A 21,158-nucleotide genomic window follows, 5' to 3' on the forward strand; every position below is an offset into this window, starting at 1 on the left:
TTTTTGGTTCCTGAAAGCATGGTATGCAGAATAGCCACTCTGTTCCCACAGAGACTGGAAATGGTTGTTTGCTCACCTCATAAATACCTGTACCTCTGTCCTCCAGCAGGCTGAAGCACGATGTCCAACTTTTCATGTGGAAATCCCAGCATAACTTCCAGTTTCCAATTTCCTTAAGATCTCATCCCCTGCTTCTTAGCAATACTCAGCCACTTTCCAAAGCCCAGGCAGCATGCCCTGGCCCTGGGACAGCACGAGTGCACAAAGGAATCAGAAACCTAATCCACAATAATTTTTTTAATCCAATGTTTCTTTTATTACTGTTCAGGTGAATGGAAGTCATGGGGTTAGTACAGTATAATTTACAAATCAAACTTCTGACTGGGCACCGGGCCAAGGGGTGTCAGGCTGTAGCGATCCCAGTGGCCTTTGGCAACAGTGATGTGACAGCAGGCTCTAAAGCAGATTTGTTTCTCCTTGGAGAAGAGTTGTGCTTTGGGATCTCCCCTCCCCTACCACTGTTCCTCATCAGCCTGCTGGGTATGGCAAGGGTGAGATAGCATTATCAGCACAGGGCTGAGCTGGCCAGCTCCCAGCCATGGGGGCCATGCTGGGATTGAGGAGGGGCTCAGGTCCCTCTGGTTTTGGGAAATGAGGATTCCTCTCCAGAATGCTACACCAGCCACCTTGCAAGGCACTGCTCCATGAGCATTTTGGCTAAAGCCTGTTGGGGTTTTAGAAGAGACTGCAGCAGATGGCTCAGGGCTGGTTATGTCTAATTTGCTAATGAGAAGGCATGATGAACAGCTGACCAACCAAACACCCATAAAACTCTAATTGAGACTGATCCAATAATTCAATAAATAACTTATCATCTTGGAAGTGAAGGCAGGAAACAAAAATGGAAGGAAGAAGGGATGGTTGGAAGAACACTGCCCCCCAAATTCCCTCTTCTGATGTACACACACGCACACACATGACAAATAAAATAAGAGGTTTAAAGTTTTAGGATAGGTTTGAATTCATCTAGTAAAGGAGGTGTAAAAAACAACCAGCCACATCTGCACACTTTTAAAGTATACACAGATGGAGCTGGGTAAAGGTCAGTTGTGACTGCGCCTCTCTCCCCTGCCGCTCAAGGGTGGCACTGGTGAGCAGGGACACAAGCTTAGTGCCCCCTCACTCAGTCTATCTTGAGCTTTTCTGCCCTTGCCTGGAAAAGGAACAGGTCCTCCCTCCCCAGGAAGGCAGCAGAGTCAGCAGTGTTTAGCAGCAGCGGGGTTCCTGAGTAGGGCACATGAGCTACATCCTAGCAGCTGTACGCCATCCCCTTGGGTCCTCTCAGCCTTGGGACAGAGCCCACCCAACCCCGGCACTCGAGGGAGGGGACAGCTCAAAATAAATAGGGCATCAGTTGGTTTTTTTGGCTATGGTTCTAGAGCCTTGTGATGCAGGAGTATTTTCTTAACCTTTTAGTTTAGGCCAGTAAAACCCAAAGGATCCTGATTCTAATGTCAGTTTTCTCCTGAAGTTAAAAATGGAACAGAAGAGGGACAAGAGTGGGCAGGCAGGGAGGGACAGGGAGGCCCAGTCCCCTCCTGGCAGAAATCAGAGGCACGTGGAACTGTCACAGTTAGAGCAGGAGAAGGGACGGGATGCAGTTAGTGCAAGTTTTCCCACAAATACGAAACTCCTTTTCTTGTTCTCAGTTATTGACAAGAGCACACAATTGGGTAACGTATCTGAAAAGCAAACCCGTCTTCTCCCCCTTTGTTAACAAGGCTTCACAGAGGGTATGGCCATGCTCCCCTACAGCCTCGGGAAGGGGAGGGCTTTGGTCATTCTCACCCACTCTGGGCTGAGGGCTGGCATCTCCCTGGGGTGGCAGCTTGGGTGCCTGGGGAGGGAGCAGGGGCAGAGGCGAGCCAGGGCCAGGGAGAGGCGAGTCGGGGTTCCCTCCCACTGCTGGTGTTCCCCTGCTCTAGCTTTTGTCCTTGGGTGACTTGCTCTTGGAGTCATGCTTGTTGCCCAGCAGCTTAAGCACCTTCATGGGCTTGAATTTGCCTTTCTTCTTGCTCTCTGTCTCCGTCTCCTTGTGAAATTCTGGGGTTGCAAAGGGAGGTTGTTACTGTGGGATGTCAACAGTTGTACAGACACGCTCATGACAATAAGCAAGGTGACAGCCATGAATCAAAGCCCTCCACTGCATGCACACTTTCTCTGATAACAGGGGTGTACAGCACAACTGAGCCTCTAACTTTATTGGCCCTACAGGAAAGTCTCCCCAGTCTACACAGAATAGATTCAATTCTCTCCTGCACACAATTTCACAAATGGCTCGTGCTGCCCCTTACTGGGGTCAGCAGTGAAAACATCACTCCAAAAAGCTTCCCATTTGTTTCTTACCTTTCCTTTTAATCATGGCTTCCAACATTTTATCCTCCTCCTCTTCTCTGAAAGAAAGAATGGGAAAGAGGTCAGGAATTCAGCCCTGAAAACAGCTGCTGTATTGTTTAAGGCTAGAGAGCCTCCTACTTAAAAGCCATAGAGGGGCACATCCATCACTGTCTTGTGAGTATTTGCCACCAGCAGGATAAATCCCACAGGCTGCACATGCTGTCCTGTCTTTCCCACACAAAGCATTCAAAGAGACAAGGATTGGGAAGCCTAGGAAAGACATCAGCAACGTGGACATCTTGAGACACCCCCACAAGGCACTCATGTGGCACTGAGTCAGACAGGCTGTGCTTTTCCCTTCTCCCCCAGCTCACCCCATTCCTCACTCACCTCTGCCGGTCCTCATCCAGGCAGTTCACAATGGCATTCCTCTGCTCAATGATGGTCACCAGCTCCTGCATCAGCACCTTCTCCCTCCCTCGGTCCTCATCGGTCCAGTCCTTCTCTACCCAGCCAAAGCCCAGGGAAGGACAGGCAATTACATGGCTGAAGGAGCACTGAAATTCAGGGCTTCGGGGCAGACATCTCCAGCACAATCCCCTCTACCCTGCCGTGTTACAGGGCCAGTTGGGCTAGCAGTGCTATGGGGACAGAGCCCTGCATGTGGCATTCCATGGGGACAAAAAGAGCACATCCCTGCACAAGACTTATATTGAGATGGAACAGAGCCTCTAGAGCCAGCTGATTGCACTGGCATCCCTACAGATCTGCCTCTCTTCACCTGAGATCCACTTAGAGAAAGGGGAGATATTGCCCAAGGGATAAATGGTCCTTGTGGGTCCCTTCCAACTCAATATAGTCTATGATTCTATGAAAAAAGGGGCTAGCACACCCAGAGTGGTGCTTTACCTGGCTTGTTGAGGAGGCACCGCAGCTCATACTCCACATCTGACTGCCGCTGCTCCAGGTTCTGCTGCTTGAAACTGCAAAGGAAGAGGGAAATGTTGGGAAGCACCGCAAGGCTCCAGAGAGGTGGAACATCATCCCAAAGTACAGGGTGAGCTTGGAAAGAACATCAAGATGCTGATCTTTCCCTGTATAGCCAGGGAACCAAGGACCAGTAAGGACCAGCCCTGACTGCTCAAGGCCTTCCTGGAGTAGATGCTGCAGAGGCTCTGGTGACACACTGTGGGTCAGTTCTCAGTGCATCTGGACAGATTTGCTTGCCCTTAGTCCCTCCCTTTTTAGGCAAGGCCAGGTTAGGATCTCCCTCGGAAACACCATTTCAGGAGGGCTGAGAAAGGGAACCCCAAGAGGGTGTCAGTGCCTCTCCAGACCCCTGCACACACTTACATGTAGATGAGCTCCGACTCGTGGCGCACCAGCATGTGCTTCTCATGGATGAGTTTGAACCAGTCCACAAGCAGGTTGTCCTCAGGGTTGTCTGCCAAGCAAAGGGGCAGTTCAGAGCCATTCCCAGCCCTGGTGGATCCCATCACCCTGCAACACGCTGGGCTCTGCCTAGCCAGGGGAGAGGCACTGGGCTAGAGCCAACCCAATCTCAGCCTATTTCTGAGGCCCAGAGAGACCCTATCTTTTCTCCCACCTGTTTCCAGTCTAGGGACATCTCCATGTTCAGGGTAAGGTTGTGACCAATCTTGGAGGCCAGCACAGCCTCTTGTGCTCTTCCAACCCCAGCATCAGCAGGGAAGAAGTCACTGTTGCTATTTCCTTGACTGGAGAGAGGGCAGCCCTAGGGTCTGTCCCCCCCCCCACCCACAGACAGCCCAACCCACACACCATTCTCAGCACTGCGCAGTTTTTCCTCCAAGGCCACCCCACGGTGCTCCAGCTCATCCAGCTGATGCTCAATGGCATCCATCTCCCCATAGATGTCTTCCTCAGGGATGTACTGATCTGTCTGCACCTGCCAAACCATAAATCAGACACTTTCATTACCACCAGACTCCAGTTTCCAGGGGTAATCCAGAGAATTGGTCAACATTAGCAAGGGCAGGGGTACAACAGAATATTCCATCGAAGTGTGGATCTGAAATCCCCACCCCACTCTGGAGCAAAGGAAGATGATGGTGCTTTCATGAATAAGGTGTAGCCTGCACACCCTCCTCCCAGCCACAACCACCTGCTGTAATCCCTGCCCACACATGCCTCAGCAGGGTGCCTGCAGACTGCTACAGCCCTGGGGGATAGCACAGAGCCGGCTTTCCCCTCCTCGCTCCCCAGGGCCCTTTTACCTTGCGTTTGATCAGTGGGAAGCCGTGGCCTGGCGCAGGAGGACGCGCAGGCTTGGAGCCCTTGGGAGGTTTCTTTGCAGAGGGGGAGGCAGCAGGTGATGGCTTCCGATTGAAGGGGTTCTCTTTGCAGGAAGACTGGAAAGGGCAGACAAAAGCAGATACATGAGCATCCAGGGAAGGGAAGGGATCCCAACAGGTGGGGATAGCAGGGCAGTGCTAGCATTTGTCCTGCCCCACAGCCTCCTAAAGAAGGAACACAGCACTCATCTCCACAAGCGCCTAGTAAAAAAAATAGCTGTGCTCGTGTTTGACATCAGTTTCCCAGCCTCTCTCTCACAAGTATGCTGAAATATTTTCCTTCATGGTTCCCTTCCTGTTTGCCCAGACTACATGACACCCAGCCTCTTCTCTAGCACATGGGGTAGGCAGAGTACAAGCAGAGGCACCATTTAACACAGGTCTGAAGCTTGCTTTCCGGGGGTCGCACATCAAGCAAAGGGGTAAGCCTGGACCCACAGATTCCCTGTGACTGATGGATGGGGAAGAAAAGCCTTGTGATCTGGATGGGGAGAAAGTCATCATCTCACCTTCAGCTGCGGTTTGGGTGAGGAAGATGTCTTGGGGCTCCCAGCACCCCCATCTGAAGCCAAGAGGATGGGTGTAGGGCTAGCCCCAGCTGGTGGCTTGGGCGGCAGCCGGCTGGGGCTGGTCTTTAGGCTGCCAGTGGAGATGCTCCTGCTGGTGTGCCGGGTGCTGGGCTGCGTCTCCCCACTAAGGCTGGCCAGCTCGCTGGAGGAGGAGAAGGAGGAGTTGGTGGAGAGGCTGGCTGGGACAGCAGGGCTTTCACCGGAGGAGACGCTGGCCAGCGGTGCATCAGCGCTGGAAGTCTTGGCTGCTGCCGGCATGTGCACAGTGGGCTCAGAGGAGCTTTTGGGCACTGAGGCCTCATCGGTGTCTCCCAGCACCTTGGCTGAACTCTCAGAGTTGATGCTCTCGAGGCTGAGGGCTGGAGAGGGGGTGGAGGATGATGGCTCAGAGTGTGACAGCCTGGAGATGGGGTGGTGGGCTGCAAAGCAAATTGAGAGCTCAGGGAGGAGTGAAGGGACCGCCAGGACAGAAGGGGAGGGTGGCATACACTGTACACACGGGTCAGCGTAAAATCTTGCCTGCAGATGCCGTGCTCCAGTGGGTAGAGAGGACATGGCTAATGCAAACTAATGCAACCATCACTGCATAAAGGCCTGGCCTGCCAGGGTGATGCAGAGGCACCTGGGAAGGGGGAATCTCCAAGGGGATGCACGGGGGCTGAAGAGGAGTGATAAAGGAGCGGGAGGAAGCTCACCTAGCGGGGAAGCATTGGGGGCTCGTGGAGCTGGCCTCTTCTTTGCCTTTGGACTGCTGGTAGGAGTGATGCCATACCAGGGGTGGAGAGGTTTGGCAGCAGTCTCGCTCTGCTCCTGCTCAGGTGTGCTCTTTAGGGTGTCAGCACTTTCCACTTCCTCCTCATCCTCTTCCTCAAAGGGGTTGTACGGTTTGGGCTCTATCGTATCAGATCTGCTCTCCTCACTCCTGGCTTTCCTCACCTCCTCCCCATCCTCCTCCTCTGAAGTCCTACTTGGAGTCTCATGGCTGTTGCCTGGGGGAGGAGGGGGAGCTGGCTTCTTCTTGGGCTCTGCTTGCACTAAGGCCATCCACGGTGGGTCCTTGGCTCTTGCAGTAGCTCCACCACTGGTAGAAGAGAAAGAGAAATCGAGATGGCAGAGACAAGGTGGGGTGGCAAGGCACTGGAGAGGGACTTTGCCCCTGGGGGGAAGGAAAGATGAAGCAGGACATCTCCCATGCAGAAGGAGCTTTCTCACCCAAGGATGGCCCTAGGCTTCCCCAGACACAGTGTCTCACTCTCTGTGGGCAAACCTACAGGCCTTAGGGAAACACAGCCTGCCTGACTTGCCTGCTGGGCCCAGTGTTTTGGTGTCTGAATATTACAGCTTCCATCTGCTAAGCAATGGCAAAGGCTGAGCTTTATGGGCATAACTGGTCTTCCTACCTTTCCCAGGACAAACCCTCCACAAGGCAGACAAATGTCGCCTTCTCAGCACCCACAAGCAGGGCCATTTCAGAAGGCATTTGGCAATCTGCCTGTGCCACAGAAACACCTTTCTGAAGCTCTCAAACTCTTTACAATAAGAGAAAAATGCCCAGGAGGTACGGATGAACACTATCGGCCTGACCATGCTGGGCTAGCTCCTATTGGAAAAGGAACCTGGTCAAAACCTTCATCCTCCTAAGAGCAGGAGCTAATGCAGGTGGGAGAGAAGACCACAGCTGTGCTGTCCCCATAGCCCCACCTTGCTATGGAGTTCTCAGGTGATCTGCAAACAGAGGGACGTACCGATCAGAGGAGCAGGGTCTCCCACGAGGTTTTGGGACAGGGGGGCTGGTTTCAGGTACCCGACCTAGAAAGACATAGAGTCAGACTGTCACAACAGCAAAAGGACATGAAAAAAGAGTTAAATCAACATGAGGCACCTTAGATACCTTCCCACAGGAAGGTGGCTATTCCCACTCCCTGAAGACCCCATGGCATTTCTCCCACAGTTGATGCAGCCAGCTAACCCCAAACATCCCCTTTCCTTTCCCCCCCCCCCACTTCTCCCTGGGAGCTGCACCTGGAGAACTGACATGCCCCTCTGTTCCCACACCTGCAAACTCCTCTAGCTCTACCAACTTCCCTCCACACTGGCTTGCTGCCTTTGGAGAGCTCTGGAGAAGTACAAGGGAGCAGACAGGCAGGAAAATTAGTACTGCTCTCCTTGCTATGGGGATGGCTGGCAATTGTTGACAATCCTGGTATCTGAACCCAAGATTTACTCAGAGGCAGAAGAGTGTCAGGCTGCAGAGAAGGAAGGGAACCCAGCCAACCTGCAGTCAAGCACCTCACCCACTGAGGATGTGGAGGGCAGCCCCTGCCACCACCCTGCCCTCTTACCGTTCACCATGCCAGGCCCACACTCGCTGCCCTCGCCCTGCAGAGTGGACCTGGGCCGGGGGACAGGGTGGGAGGCTGGAGGGGACAGGGCAGACACATCGGTGGCCTTCCTTGGGGCTGGGGTGGGACGTGAGTCTCTGAGCCGTCCATCCAGTGAGCTGCCTTTGTCCTGGGTGAGCCCTGCAGGCTTGCTGGGGATTGGAGGCCTGGGGGGAGTTTGGGACACAGGTGCCCCACTGCCAGCATGAGCAGGGGCTGTCGGTGTCTCTGCTTTGCTGGCTGTGCTGTCCTTCTCTGGTGGGCCAGCGAGGCCCTCTGCAGCCGTAGAGGTCTCTGCCACACTCTCCTGGGAATCAGCATCATCCTTCCCCACCTCTGCTATTGCCTGGAGGGCATCTTCACCCATGCTGTCAGCCCCAGTCTCAGTTCTTAGCTCTGGTGACTGTCGGTCTAGGCTGGGTCTCCTCTCTGCCTTCCCGCTCATGGCCAATTTACCACGATGCTGCATGCAGACAAAAGTCCCTGCCTCTGACCCAGGCTTGTATGACCCCGGGAGCAGTGTGCTGGAGCATTCCTTACACCTGCCAATGAGAAGAGAGAGCACCATGAGATGGGGGATGCCATCCTGCCCTTCACAGAAAGCAACACACCTGGAAGACCCTTGTAGGGACAGGGAGTTAGTTCTTACCCCTGCTACTAAATCCTACAGTGCCCTTGGAGAAGTAATTCAGAAAATAAGTAGAGAAATGTAACCAGGCCACTGTAGGAACCCAGGGCAAGTTCACAACTCAAATACTGCACACATGTGGGTTCTTCCTTCATCTCAGAAAGGATTTAATAGATGTGGAAGGGTGACAGTTGGTATTGGGATATGGTGTGGTTTCCACAATTGGAATGCGGAGAGGGCCCAACCATTCAGAGACATGAAACAGTGAATATCAACTGGAATTAGGGAGCAACTGGTTCAGAACTGGCACAGGGAGACTACCAGCTGCCTTGCGGGGGATAAGGGTCCTGGCACATTAAAGAGCTGTCAGACACATTTGTTTGTAAAACAGCCACTCCCCAATGCTGATTATCAAATAAAATTACATCAATTTCTACTCGGGAAATGCCTGCAATGGAGGCTTCCAGAGTATTCAGGAGAAGGAACACACAAGCCTGGCCTGGTCACATGCTCCGCCTCAGTAATGCTGACTATGGCATCCAGCTGGGCCACAGCATTTGGCTGAAAGGACAAGGGCCTTAGGCAGCAGGGCCATTCTTACACTCTGCCTTGCCTGTTGAAATTGGGCTAATAGCTTCCCTGTCCTTTGCTTTCTGCCACATCTCCTTGGATCATCCACTCTTCCCCCACTGAGCCTCTGAATGCTTCCTAATGAATCCCTCCAGGCACAAGCATGATACAAAGCACTGGCAATCAAGCCAGTCCTTCTCCACCTGGGAAGGGAGGTGGATAGCATACGTGAAAGACAGCCAAAGGCAAGGGGCTGATCAAGCACTCCCATGAAAGCCAAGCTTGTTCCTTCTTGTCTGAATACCTGGTGCTTGCAGCAGCTGGCTGCCCTACGCTGCCAGCAGATAATTTTGGCAAGGAATTCTGCTCTGGGCATCCAGTTGACTGGGACTTCCTTTGAAATGGAGAGCAGAAGTGTGAGGACATAGGGACTCTAAGAGAGAAGGAGTAGGATGAAATGAGGAGGTGGAAAGCTCAGACAAGGGGAGAAAGTGGTTTGCCTTGGGTTTATCTCCATCAGCCCACAGGAACCACTGTCACGGGACATTTCTGACCAAATACCGTCCATGAATCAGGACAGGGGAAAAAAAAAATCCAAAACAGAAAATAGACAAGAAAACAATCAGGAGGCAAAACATTTGAGATTAAATTACAGGGATCTCCCTGCTCAGTCTGAAGGGCTATGAGCTGTGCCACAGCAGACATGGCACCTCTCCTTTTCCTGGCCCATGAAGACAGTGCAGGTTGCACCTGCATCCCAAAACTCCTGCTTTTGTTCCAGCTGCAGATGAGAAGCCTGACGGACCTCAGCTCAGCTGCCCTGCTGTGACACTGTTTCTACAGCACATCGCCAGCTGGCTTAGGCAGGTGAATGCGGCCTCCCACATCTTCCCAGTGGCTCGATGTCTCTGACCAAATGCCAGCCCTTGTTCTGTGGTCCATGGGAGAGATCTCATTTCTTCATCATCACAGCAGGGAAAGCAAAGTGAAATGATTTCACAGGTGCTGCAGGTAAGGACCTGTACTCAGGGAGTAACCAGAGAGCTGCTCATTCCTCAGTTTGTTAACAGTCTGCAGCTCTCCACATGCTCCCTGGGAGCTCAGCACCACCCAGGCAGCATGGAAGCCTGTATATCCAGTTAAGGATGTGGAGTGTAGGTGGAAGGAGGTCTGTAGGATGATGTCATGGCTCAGACCTCAATGGAAGGGGATGGGGGGTGGTCCTGAGTAGGCAGGTGGTAAAGAGGTAGAGCATCCTTTTTTTATGGAGGTGGGAGAAGCTCAAGAGGCTGGGATTCCAAGTAAGTGAAGTGGGAGAGCACAAGTCAGCAAGGGAGGCAGGGAGCAGGATAGGAATGGAGCACAGGGACACAAGGGGCCAATAAGACCCCTGGAGAGGGGGCTGGCAGGCAAATGGAACATCTTCACTCTCACTGTTGTTCATGTTCCGTGCTGCCCAGGGACGCAGACACTCGAAGATGGGGTGCAGCAGGCCACAGACCCCCCGTGTGCCGAGGAGAGAGGCCACCCCAGCAGGCCTGGCCAGGACCTACCTGAAGCACTGGCGGTGGTAGAGCTTGCCCTCGGCCAGGTAGCGCTGCACCAGGTGGACGTGCTGCTGGCAGGCTGCGCAGGTGCTGCTGAGCGCGCTGCGCTGGGGCCGCTCCGAGGGGGCTTCATCCTGGGACACAGCACAGGCAGCTCAGCCCGGGGGGCGCGGGCTGCCCCCCAGAGCACGCATTCTGCAGAGCAGCTGCTCCCTGGGCAAGGCCCATCGCTGAGGGCTGACCTCAGGGGCTGACAATGCACACAACAGCTGCCCTCAAGCCCAGGCACAGGCAGGCTGCCTCTTCCCAAATTAGAAGGGGCCACTTCAAAAGGTGCCTTGGCCCTATCCACAGCTGAAGGGCTGTGGAAGGGACTCATCTGTACCCCATGCACCAGGGTCCTGCGAATCATTGAAAAAGGTCCCATCCCACACAACTGCAAAAAACTGAAAAAAAGGCATCTTTTCTGCCCTTCTAGTCCCACGCTCCTGCTCTTTCCTCATCCTACAGTGTTATCCCCACATAGGAAGGACATTCAGCTCCAATCTGCCCAACCTCTTGCCTGCTATGAACAAATTACAGTCCACAGACTCAGAGAAAAATCATTCTCGGCTGGATCCCACAAGGAAACAAAATCCCAAACATCCCTCACTCCCAAAATACACAGGCAGGCCCCTGCACAGATCCATGGCTCTGTGACAGGCTTTTCCCCATCTCCTCACCCGCAGCACAGGGGGTACCACTGCCTCAGGCTGTCTTGGAAACTTTACCAAGAAATTAGGTACCTGTGGGGCTGAAGGACTCTCAACTGCAGGCACAGGGGTCTTGTGGGACAGCAGAGGAGGAGAGGAGGCGGCAGTGGGTCGCTTCATAGGTGGAGGGACGCTGGCTGGAGGCAAGAGGGAAGGAGGATCAGGCGTGGAGAGCAGTGGTGACTCACACCACCCATGTGCGGGAAGGGGAGGGGAAAAAAAATAAAATCATCCAGCCTTGTGACATAGGATGAGACCTGCCTCTCCCAAAACTTCAGTGCTTATTTTAGGTGGAAGAGACAAACACAATCTAATAATGGGTCGGCTGTGAGGCTGCCAGCGAGACTGGCCTGCTGTGGATCCCCTTCTGTGGCCCAGGGATGCCAGCCTCTCACTGTGATTTTATTTACTCATCACGTGCTACTTTGCTTCCTTGTAATTGACTGCCTAAGCAACGCTCAAAGCCCAGAGCAGCTGGGGTAGCTGCTGATGTATTGTGGTGACCTACTGGGCCCCAGGGCTTCCAGGCTGTCAGCAGGTCTGTGAAGCATCTCTTGCTCTCGGGGCAGGAGCTCACACACCAGTCCCCAGCAGGATTCCTTGTCTGGGAGACCAGCATCCCTGGAGCAGCATATACAAGTGGAAGGATTTATCTGGTGTTGTGGCTACAGACTGAAACAGGGGAGACCTGGAGCTCTCATTTCCACCCAGCCAAAGGATGCCCGGGAAGAGCTGTCTCAAAGCACTCAGCTCAGGCTGCAGTTGTAGGGACAGATGAGCTGATTTGAAACATTCCAGCCTGGCTCCACTCCCTCTGTCCTCCAGTCACTTTACATGTACTTATGTCATAAAGATTAGCTGTGGGAGATGGGCTCCTACTTAGCTTTCTCCTATTTTAGTGGGTTAGAGCAGATCACAAAGAGTTTTGGTAAGCACCAGGGGTGGTGGCCCAACCCAAGCTGGCAGGAATGCAGTGCAGAGGGAGGAGAAAGGCGTTCCTTTTTCCATAGCTTGAGCTATTACATCACCCCACACCTCCTGTGAAACCTCACCCAAATGCACTCTCTCTTCCAAGCCCTCCTCAGGGGCACCAGCAAGATGCAGGAGAGGCAGGTACTACCTGCTCCTCTCCCCTTCCCCACAAACCCAGCTCTCAGTTGCCACAGGAAGGAGGAAGCACAAGGCTGTGCTGGGTTTCCTGTACTCAAAGAGAGGCAAACTGGAAGCCTGAGGGCTGGGAGGACACCACTCACCTTGGCTGGGGTTGTTGAAATGGTTGTAGTACTGAGACACGTAAGTCATGATGCTGAGGCAGTCGGGCACCTTCATGGAGACCATGTCATTGGGATCCAGCAGGGCTGGGATGCCCAGCTCCCGCTCTGCCAGCTCAAAGGCCTGCAGGAACAGCACGGAGGCATTAAGGAAAGAAAACTGATGCTTCATGAAAAATAACAGAAATATCAAGTTGCAAAGACCCCAGGGAAAGTTAATTACTGAGCCTATGGCATCCCTTATGGACAGAGGCTTCCAGACATGCTGCTTGACTAAAAAAGTAGCAACAGAAGCAAGGTTCCCTTCAAGTTTTCACTGAAAAAAAAAAAAAACAAACAGTGTTTTTTCAGCTCAACCAGCAGTGCCCTCATGCAAGAACCTGGCACAGTCTTGGCTGGCACCACGAAGGGACGAGGGCTGGCAGGTACCTCCAGTGACACTGAGCTCTACTGAGCAGTGTCCCCAGCCACCCCAAATGCTCACCCCACAGAAACACTGACTGCCCATCCTTTCATGCTCTGGGGCGCCCCGCCTTCCCCTCCCACGATCAGCAGAGCCATCCCAGCTCAACATCCAGCACCCTGCTATGCACAAGCCAGTACTTCCAGTACTTTTCTGTGTCTGAGCAAGCAGAAACAAGGACACTGTGATAAGAAGCACCCATCTCCTCCAACCACGTACATAGCTACAAAAGGAAGGAATGGAAGAGAAAAAAAGCTGTTGGAGAGCTTCCCACTTGTCAGTGTGTGTGGTACACTGGCCATCCCTCTGCTGAGCCAAGGGCAGCATGCCCACAGTGATCTCCCAGGGACAGGGGTGCAAGGCTATGGCAGGGACTGAAGAGAAGTAAGTCAGCAAGAGAAGAGAGTGGTTTGGGCACTGAATGGTGAGGCACCAGGTGCACAGGTAAAGCTACTGGGTGTGGGTAAAGACTGAAGGTGCTTATATCTGGGGCATGAGGTGCTGTGCAGGGTGTGAGATATAAAGGAAAGTAATGGAGAAACAAAAGAAAATAGATATTTGCAGTAACTAGGGGCATAAAAGTGCCTCCATGGACATCCTGCTCTGCTCAGCCTGGCTTTAAACCAGTTGTCCAGACTGAGTCTTACTGAACACAAGGCTGCAAGGAGCAAGGAGAGAAGAGAGACCCCACCTGAGAGGTCTCTAATAGGACAAGATACCCATTGCATGGGGTTTGAAGGGAAAAAGCTGCTAATGATTGCAAGGGGCCAACAGGTGTAGGAAAGGACATGCCAGGACACAGCTGGACAGCCCTAATCCTGTAAATCCCAAATCACTGAATTACAGAATGGCTGGGGTTGCAATAGACCTCAGACATCATCTAGTCCAAACCCCTGCTAAAGAAGGTGACACAAAATCACATCCAGCTGGGGTTTAAATATCCCCAGAGCAAGAGACTCCACTTCCTCTCTGGACAGCCTAGTCCAGTGCTCTGTCACCCTCACAGTAAAAAATGTTTTTCCTCATATTCAGCTGAGGAATTCCTGTAATTCAGTTTGTACCCAATGCCCCTTCTCCTGTTGCTGGGCACCACTGAAGAGTCTGGCCTCATCCTCAACACCCACCCATAAGATATTTATATGCAGCATAACTCCTCTTGGGGAGGTGATGGGCCATGCCTTTCCACAGACTATCAGATGGAGCCTGCAGCAACTTTTTGTAATTTAATAAAAGCAGGGCAATTGCTGTTCTGTCCTACCACTGGCCCCTGGAGCTGGGCACCTCCCCATTCCACACTGCCTGCTTCTGCTACTGGCTCCAGCTGTCCCAAGCAAGAAGGGAACACTGCAGACCAGGGTCTAGCACGACCTTCCTCTCTGCTGATCCCTGAAGTAAAACTAGCTTCCTGCTTCCATTGCCTGCAAACCTGGAACAACTGAAGTCAAGATGTTTGCACCATTTAAATCTTCACCTGAGATGTTGTCTTGGCAACTATTAGGATAAACAGGCTGGAAGCTGATGTTTCAGATTCCCTTGTTTCCAGAGAAGCTCCTGGCTGTTACTTACAAACACAGATTTTTCTTATACCCTCAGCATTGTCACAAATTCCTCCCACACTACATGACCTCCATCGAGTCATGTAGTCACATAATTTCTTCCTTCTGTGCACTGCAGAACAGGAACTTACCAAGCGATTATTCTCATAGACGTCATCCTTGGAGAGAGAATCAAAGTCTCTGAAATGAGAAAGCACAAAATAGCCACATGAAGTGCAGAGGAAAAGTGCCCCAATACCATCACGCGTAGATTCCCAGGGCAGTCAACCTTACAACAACTCAACACATAAGATCCTAGATAAACAAAACCTTGGCAAAGCACATTTCAGGTTGTAACGGGACAAGGAAACCAAAGGGAAATTGCAATTTAAAAAAGAAAGCGAGTCCCAAATGGGTGGTGACCAGGAAATGAAAATGTCATTCTTGTCTCTTGTTACCCGCTTCTGCCCTTGAAATTAAAGGCTGCAGAAACACCAGGGCCATGTTTCAATTAGCACCACACACTGCTGCACCAAACACTGCACGACATGACCCCAGACTTGCTTTTCCAAGGCCACTGGCACAACAGTGGTGGGTGGGGATACAGATCCCTCACTTCAAAAGAAAAAGGGACAGATACAGCTGGCTCTATGAGGATCCTTAGACAAACCTTCCTGCACCACCTCAGGGAATCTGGGGTGACACAGAAGATCTTCAACTGCACTTCTGTCCTGGCTTTTCCCCAAACATTCACAGTGCACAACAAATCGTCCTCAGCTGCAGCCCTTGGAGCTGAATGCAAGGTGCTCAGGGCACACAGAGGCATCCCAGCAGTCTCCATCCCAGGGGATCCATTTGTTGCAGCCCATTTCACTTGTTCCCCTGGAGCCCTTTGGGGGTTCAACCTAGCCACAGGGACTGATTAGCTGCCTTCACCAGGGAAGCAGAGGGGAGAAAGCTAAAGCAGTCTGCAGGCTTTCAAAAGAGGGGGAGAAATGAAGGAAGGAGTTAGTTATGACTTCTGCATGTGTGTGTGGGTACAAGGCGTGAAAACAGCATCACGCTGCACTGCTTACAGCTCCTTCCTGCCAAGGATCTCAGCTTTGCTACAAAAAAACCTCCTCACGTAGCAACTAGATGGATTCACCGGAGGACGCAGTCCAGAGAGGTCTAGGATCAAGCAAAGCCACCCCAATGGACCACAGAGACGTGCCAAAGCTTGGGAGATCAACACAGAAGGACAATTCAGACTAGAGGAGGGAATGCATTCCCCACCTCGAAGGTGGTATGCAGGATCCGGTGAGGTGGCACCACACACCTGCTACATCAACCTCCTTCCTCCATCCCCCTCTGGATCTTACTGCCTTTTCCTGAACACCGACACAACCCGTCCTGGTGCCACATGGCAGGGCAGCCAGCCCCGTCTCGAAGCCCCTCAGCAGCTTTCCCAAAGCTGCAGAGGAAGTCCGTGATGAGCTCAGGAAGGTTTTCCCGGCTGCCTACCCGACCATAAAATTACACTTCCTCCCTTCAAAAGCAAGAGGCTGCTGGTGCTGCTTCCTCACAGACGAACGAAGCTGCAGCTGCTCACTGCTGCAGGAGCAAATGCAGCAGACACACAGAAAGGTGGGCTGGATGTTCAGCTCTGTCACCTTCCTGGCAGCTCATGAGGATACATGTACACAGCTCAGACTGCTCAAAATACCACAACTTTTCCTTCTCTACATGCTGGTGAGCAAAAGCTGCAGCTGCAGCCTATGCTTTAATGTCAAAACCACTGCCATTTTTGTAATTATAACTAGTCTCCACTGGGAGATGTTTTCTTTTCCTAAGTTTTTGTTTTGTTTTTGCCAAGAGAAGTCCTTTAACCTTGCAGTATTTTTTTTTCCTTTTAAAGAAAATGCCAACTTGGAACACAGGCAAAGTTATAAATCAACTGCCCTCTAAACATTCATGACCTTCATTTTGAATGCCTTCACTTTCAGGATTTGGGAGTGGTGTAGCTGGAAGCTCGAAAACTCCTTGGTGGGCCGGGCTGGGAGAGTATTTTCTGACAGACAAAACATTGTGTCCATTCCACTCTGCCCCAGCAAACCAAAGCTGTTTTAGTATACCAAGGCAACTCTGTTAGGAAAAGCAGATGCCAGCAGAGAGCATATGAAGCTCAAGAGGTATCGAGGGGTTACCAAGCAGCAAGGGAATAGAAGATTCTTTTCCACTAATGTAAGATTGCAGGCTCAGCTTTATCTGAGACGCTGAAGTCCATCAGTACATGGCCCCAGGGATCAGTTTATTCAGTTCCTCCCCACTGCATTTTCCAGCTCCCTCTCTGAGAAGCCAGCAGGACCACAGTGACCTGTGTTGCTCCTGACATGAACACTCCCATATGCCATTTGATCACGTGGCATCCCTGTGGCTCCAGGCAAGCTCCCAGTACCAATGTGCAAGGAGCATGGCCTCTCAGGCACGGGGAAAAGTCACTCCAGACACACCCCTTTCCCCTCTGTAAACTGTCTCCTCTGCAGAGAGCCCAGAACTTGCCATCTCGCAGTTCTGTGACATGTGGCTGCACGTCACATTATTTCCTTGGCCTGATCTCAGCAGCCTTTCATCCAGCCCTGCTCAGGCTCTCCTGCCAACAGACCCATCCAAGAGACTGGATGTAAGAACAAGCAAGACTCTGGCTATCCCAGCTGAACAACTGTCTTGACTCAGCAAACCCCAGTGTTGTACTATATCCTGGAGTAATATTTCTATGCAAATAACACCCCAAGCACTTACCTAATTAGATACATGCAGAGCCACTAAGCACTCCAGGGTTTAGGGCAGCTGCCAGGGAGTACAGCAGATCCAGGGAAGGGGGAAGGGTGTGCTGTACAGCTAAAACCAGAGCAAATTCCTGGATTCCTCAAATATAAATCATGAGCACTTTAAGGCAGCGCCACATAATAAGCCATTCAGCTTTCCAGGTCTTGTCAGGGAAATGCAGGCAGTACATATGAAGGAACAAACAAGATTTGTGATCCTGCCTGTAACCAAAACCACGGCTCTAGGGACACAAAACAGCATTTCTAAAACAGCTCTCATCTCCTGTTATCCTCAAGTCTCGATCTCTCCCAACACTCCAAAGGCATGTGCTGTACTCCTTTATTCTTCTCACCCCTGAATGCCAAGATCCTTCCCTGTATGCCAGGGAGGCTGTACAGCTTGAGATGCTGAAAGATGCTCTTTGCTTCATTAATCTGTAGCAAATGCCCTGTAAACACTAATTTCATGCTTCAGATTTCTAGAGCACTGAGCAAACAAACTCATTAATCCCCACAGTCCACTGTCAAGTTGGTCTCGCTGTTGACAGCTTAACTGAAAAGAGAAGAGAAGAGATTAAATGTCTCATCTCCAGATCACACAGCCAGCAGCACAGTCAGAGGCTAAATCCAAGTTCCCCATTTCCCTGACTGGGACAGCGAGGTAACAAAGCCAAGTGAAGTGCCTACAACAATGGAGTCAGGGATTTTAATCTGCATGGTTCAACACACAGGTCCTGGAGGTGTGCACCTCGTTCTTGGCGGTCACTTTAGCTGAATTCAGTAGACACTGAGGAATTCCAGTCTACTTCTTTCAAAAAGCCCAAATCTACAGTGTTTCCAAGAGCTCTGCGGGAGCTGCTCCCAAGCTCTCCAGGGCAGCACATCCCTCTGATGCGAATTTGCCTTATTCCACAGTGATTCAAATCAGGGTCATGCAGAAAACTGTCCTCAGTCTCACTTACCCATATGGTCTTTCATGACAGCCTCTTCCTCAGTGTGCTCTCTCCCAGCACAGCAGCACAACAGGGGTGCACCCGGGCAAGGTCAGAAAACCGGGATAGGCTGACAGCCACCACAGCAGCACTGCCCAGGGAATCAGGGCGGCAGAGGAGAGGGGCCACACAGGTAGAGAAGAGCTTCAGCTCCGCTCTCCCATGGATGTGCCCATTCCTCCTCTGCAATCCCAGGGGAAGCCAGCAGAAAGCAGGGAAGCAGAGGAACTCGCACTTCTGTGGAGCTCAGAGGAACTCCAGCCTTCGGCGAGCAGCACAGCTGTCTCGTGCGGGCCAGGAGAACCCCGCACAAAGGAACACCACACAAGGTCAGAAAGGCATTGCAGATCCCTGCCAAGTCCCATTACTGCACTGACTGAAAGCACTTTAGAAGAAAAGAAGGGCAACCACTTTTCCTCTGCCGTCAGGAGATTTACTGTCTCTGATCCAATCTTCCCACTTCCAAATCGGGACAGGCTGAAGAAGCTGGAATCAGATGAAATGATGCTGCTCTCCTGACGGTCTGAAAATCCTTCTACAACATGCCATGTCCTTGTAAGGCCCTGGGCCTTGTCTCTACAATGAAGCTCGTTCAGAGGACCTGTGAAGCACGTAGTTAGGACATCTGCCAGGAGCAGATTTAAGCCCCCTGACAACTTAAGAGCAGCAGCCTTTGCTTTAATGGGATGGCAGATATGGTTAATGGGAAACCATCAGGTGGTTTTAGTGGTGTTTATCATAAGCTTTTAGTGAACCTCTGCTTTTCAGTTCCCAGCTGCCATGCCATTTACAAAAAAAAAAAAGTAATTGCAAGTGTTCCTGTTCTTAATTTGCCTCTTCCCACCCAACAGCCTAGTAACTGGGACCATTTTCAGAGGCTCCATTCTAGCTAGTCAGAGTGAGCCATACCATCCAAGAGCTGCAGGACACAAGACCACACAGCTCCTTCAAGACCCAGAGATGTGATGCAAAGACACGGTATGTCTTGGCTCTCAGTCATTCCAGAGCACCATGCTGAAGGTTTTGGGGGAACCACCTGAAATACTGCAGGCAGCAGTTCAGTTTCCAGCCTACCTGCTCAGCTTTAGCTTGTAAGGACACCGGCCTGTTCCACTCTCATGGCTACCGCAGCTCCACAGCGCAGTCACAGCCAACCCCCTGCCTGACAGAGGTTACTCTCATGGCAAAAGGCCTTCCTGAGGCCAGCTCAGGAAAGAGAACTTGGTCAGTATGGGCAGCCTCAGGGGAAGAACCACCAACCCCAGAGCAGAACGTGACGGGACGCATCACCCGGCCGGCTTTAGCGGCAGGCCAAGGAGCGCGCACGCTGCCGTGCAGGCACAGCGAGCTGGGGCGATGCCTACCTGCCCTGCAAGGGCTCCCAGGGATTAGAGCAGATGGGCGCCGGATTCCCAGCACCGCCGGGGCACACAGGGTTACAGCACAGGTCGGGGCAGATTCCTTCCAGCGGCTCAGCCAGTTTCTCCAGCCTGACACGCGCCCCCAAGCAATCCCAAACTCACTGTCTGCCTCCTGAAACTCACATTCCCCCCCAGAGACACCCAAGTTGGGGGAGGCTAGAGAGGATCAACACCCCTACTGGCTTTTGCTACCTCCTGCTTTCACTGTGGCATCCAGAGAAAACAAGCTAGAAGCAAATGCAAGCAGCAACCTGGTCCAGGCCTCTACAGATTTTAGAGTGGCTGCCTCTGGGAATGTCCCTGTGCAGGACAGGCCTCTGGCCCTCCTGGAGTGTGAAAGCTCACCTCTTGCTGTGGCAAAGCACCCTCACACCCAGATACCAACACCATGTCTCTTCTCCGGTAGGGACTGCTCCCATTAGGGCACATGGCCCCAGTCCACCTCCGTGCTCTCACCACCCTTCTATCACACGACTTCTGCTAACCCTGACCTTGACAGGTCTGCAGAACCAGGTCAGAAGGTTGTTTGCTGAAATACAGTGATAGAATAGTTTGGCTTGGAAGGGACCTGAAAGATATCTGATTCTAGCCCTGCTGCCATGGGCAGAGAAACCTTCCAGTGGACCAAGATGCTCAGTGCTCCATACAATCTAGCTTTGAGCGCAGCTTGGGAATATGAAATTCTTCATTCCCAGTACCCAACTATTTCTCAACAGCATCTTCTTCAGCGCATCCCCTACCAGCACACCAGCGCAACAGAGACAGATCCACTCTCTGAGCCCCTCATGTCCACGCTCAGGGAGCTTCCCTGCCAGCCAGCCTGGAGCCGTTTCCCATGGCTCCTCCACCCCCCTAAATCCCTGTGAGCCCCCCGTGATCGCTGCAGGGCACAGGCGGCCCAACCCCTCCAGAAAGGGGGGTCCCGGGGGTCCCGCGCCCCAAACCTCCGCGCCCCCCGCTCCTCCCGCCAGCAGCGCCCGCGGGCGGCAGCCGGGGCCCCGCGGCGCCCCGTCCGAGCGGCGGCAAGGCGCGGCCTGCACTCACAGGAGGTCGGGCCGGTGGCGGTGCAGGATGGCGCAGAAGGCCAGTCCGTCGCGGAACGAGGTGCTGAGGTCGCGGATCTCCACGCCGCGGTAGCCCTCGCATTGCCGGCGGCACCAGGCTTGCAGGGTGCCCCGCGGACCCGACATCGGGGCGGCCGCTCCCAGCGCCGCCGCCGCCAGCCCGGGGCCGGGCGGGGCCTCCCGGGGCGGGGCTCCGGGGGGCGGGGCCCGGACACGCCGCGGAAGCTCCCGGGCCCCCGGGCTCAGCGCTTCCCGGGGAGCAGGGCGGCCCGCTGGGGAGAGCACCCTCTCCCACCTCGGGGAAAGAGTTGGCCCTGAATACAACTTAAATTCAACTAGATTAAAAACCACTCGGCAACCTGATTTCTGAAACCCTCTCAGGCTTAGACAGAAGCTGCTCCAGGCAGAAGCAGTTCTCAGCAGTCCTG

The 21,158-nt window shown here is 52.8% G+C and overlaps 1 protein-coding gene across 4 annotated transcripts; it reads right to left on the reverse strand.

Moving 5' to 3' along the window:
• Positions 1-333: 333 nt before the first annotated feature.
• MICALL1 (MICAL like 1) lies at positions 334-20,898 on the reverse strand. Of its 4 annotated transcripts, none has more exons than XM_084205905.1 (17): positions 20,711-20,898; positions 14,599-14,647; positions 12,431-12,572; positions 11,211-11,314; positions 10,432-10,559; positions 9,183-9,311; positions 7,642-8,222; positions 7,045-7,108; positions 5,995-6,380; positions 5,240-5,658; positions 4,653-4,787; positions 4,198-4,324; positions 3,751-3,841; positions 3,307-3,380; positions 2,788-2,902; positions 2,407-2,453; positions 334-2,103 (listed from the first exon to the last, which is right to left on the reverse strand). In XM_084205905.1, the coding sequence occupies exons 1-17, from the start codon at positions 20,854-20,856 to the stop codon at positions 1,982-1,984; spliced, it is 2,859 nt and encodes a 952-aa protein (XP_084062031.1). In that variant the 5' UTR covers positions 20,857-20,898; the 3' UTR covers positions 334-1,981. The 4 variants fall into 4 exon arrangements, with proteins under 4 accessions (XP_084062031.1, XP_084062030.1, XP_084062032.1 ...); XM_084205904.1 differs by having other exon boundaries at positions 5,240-5,718; XM_084205906.1 differs by lacking the exon at positions 9,183-9,311 and having other exon boundaries at positions 5,240-5,718.
• Positions 20,899-21,158: the final 260 nt, after the last annotated feature.

This window comes from Fringilla coelebs, assembly GCF_963513975.1.
Source record: "Fringilla coelebs genome assembly, chromosome: 5".
Taxonomy (NCBI): domain Eukaryota; kingdom Metazoa; phylum Chordata; class Aves; order Passeriformes; family Fringillidae; genus Fringilla; species Fringilla coelebs.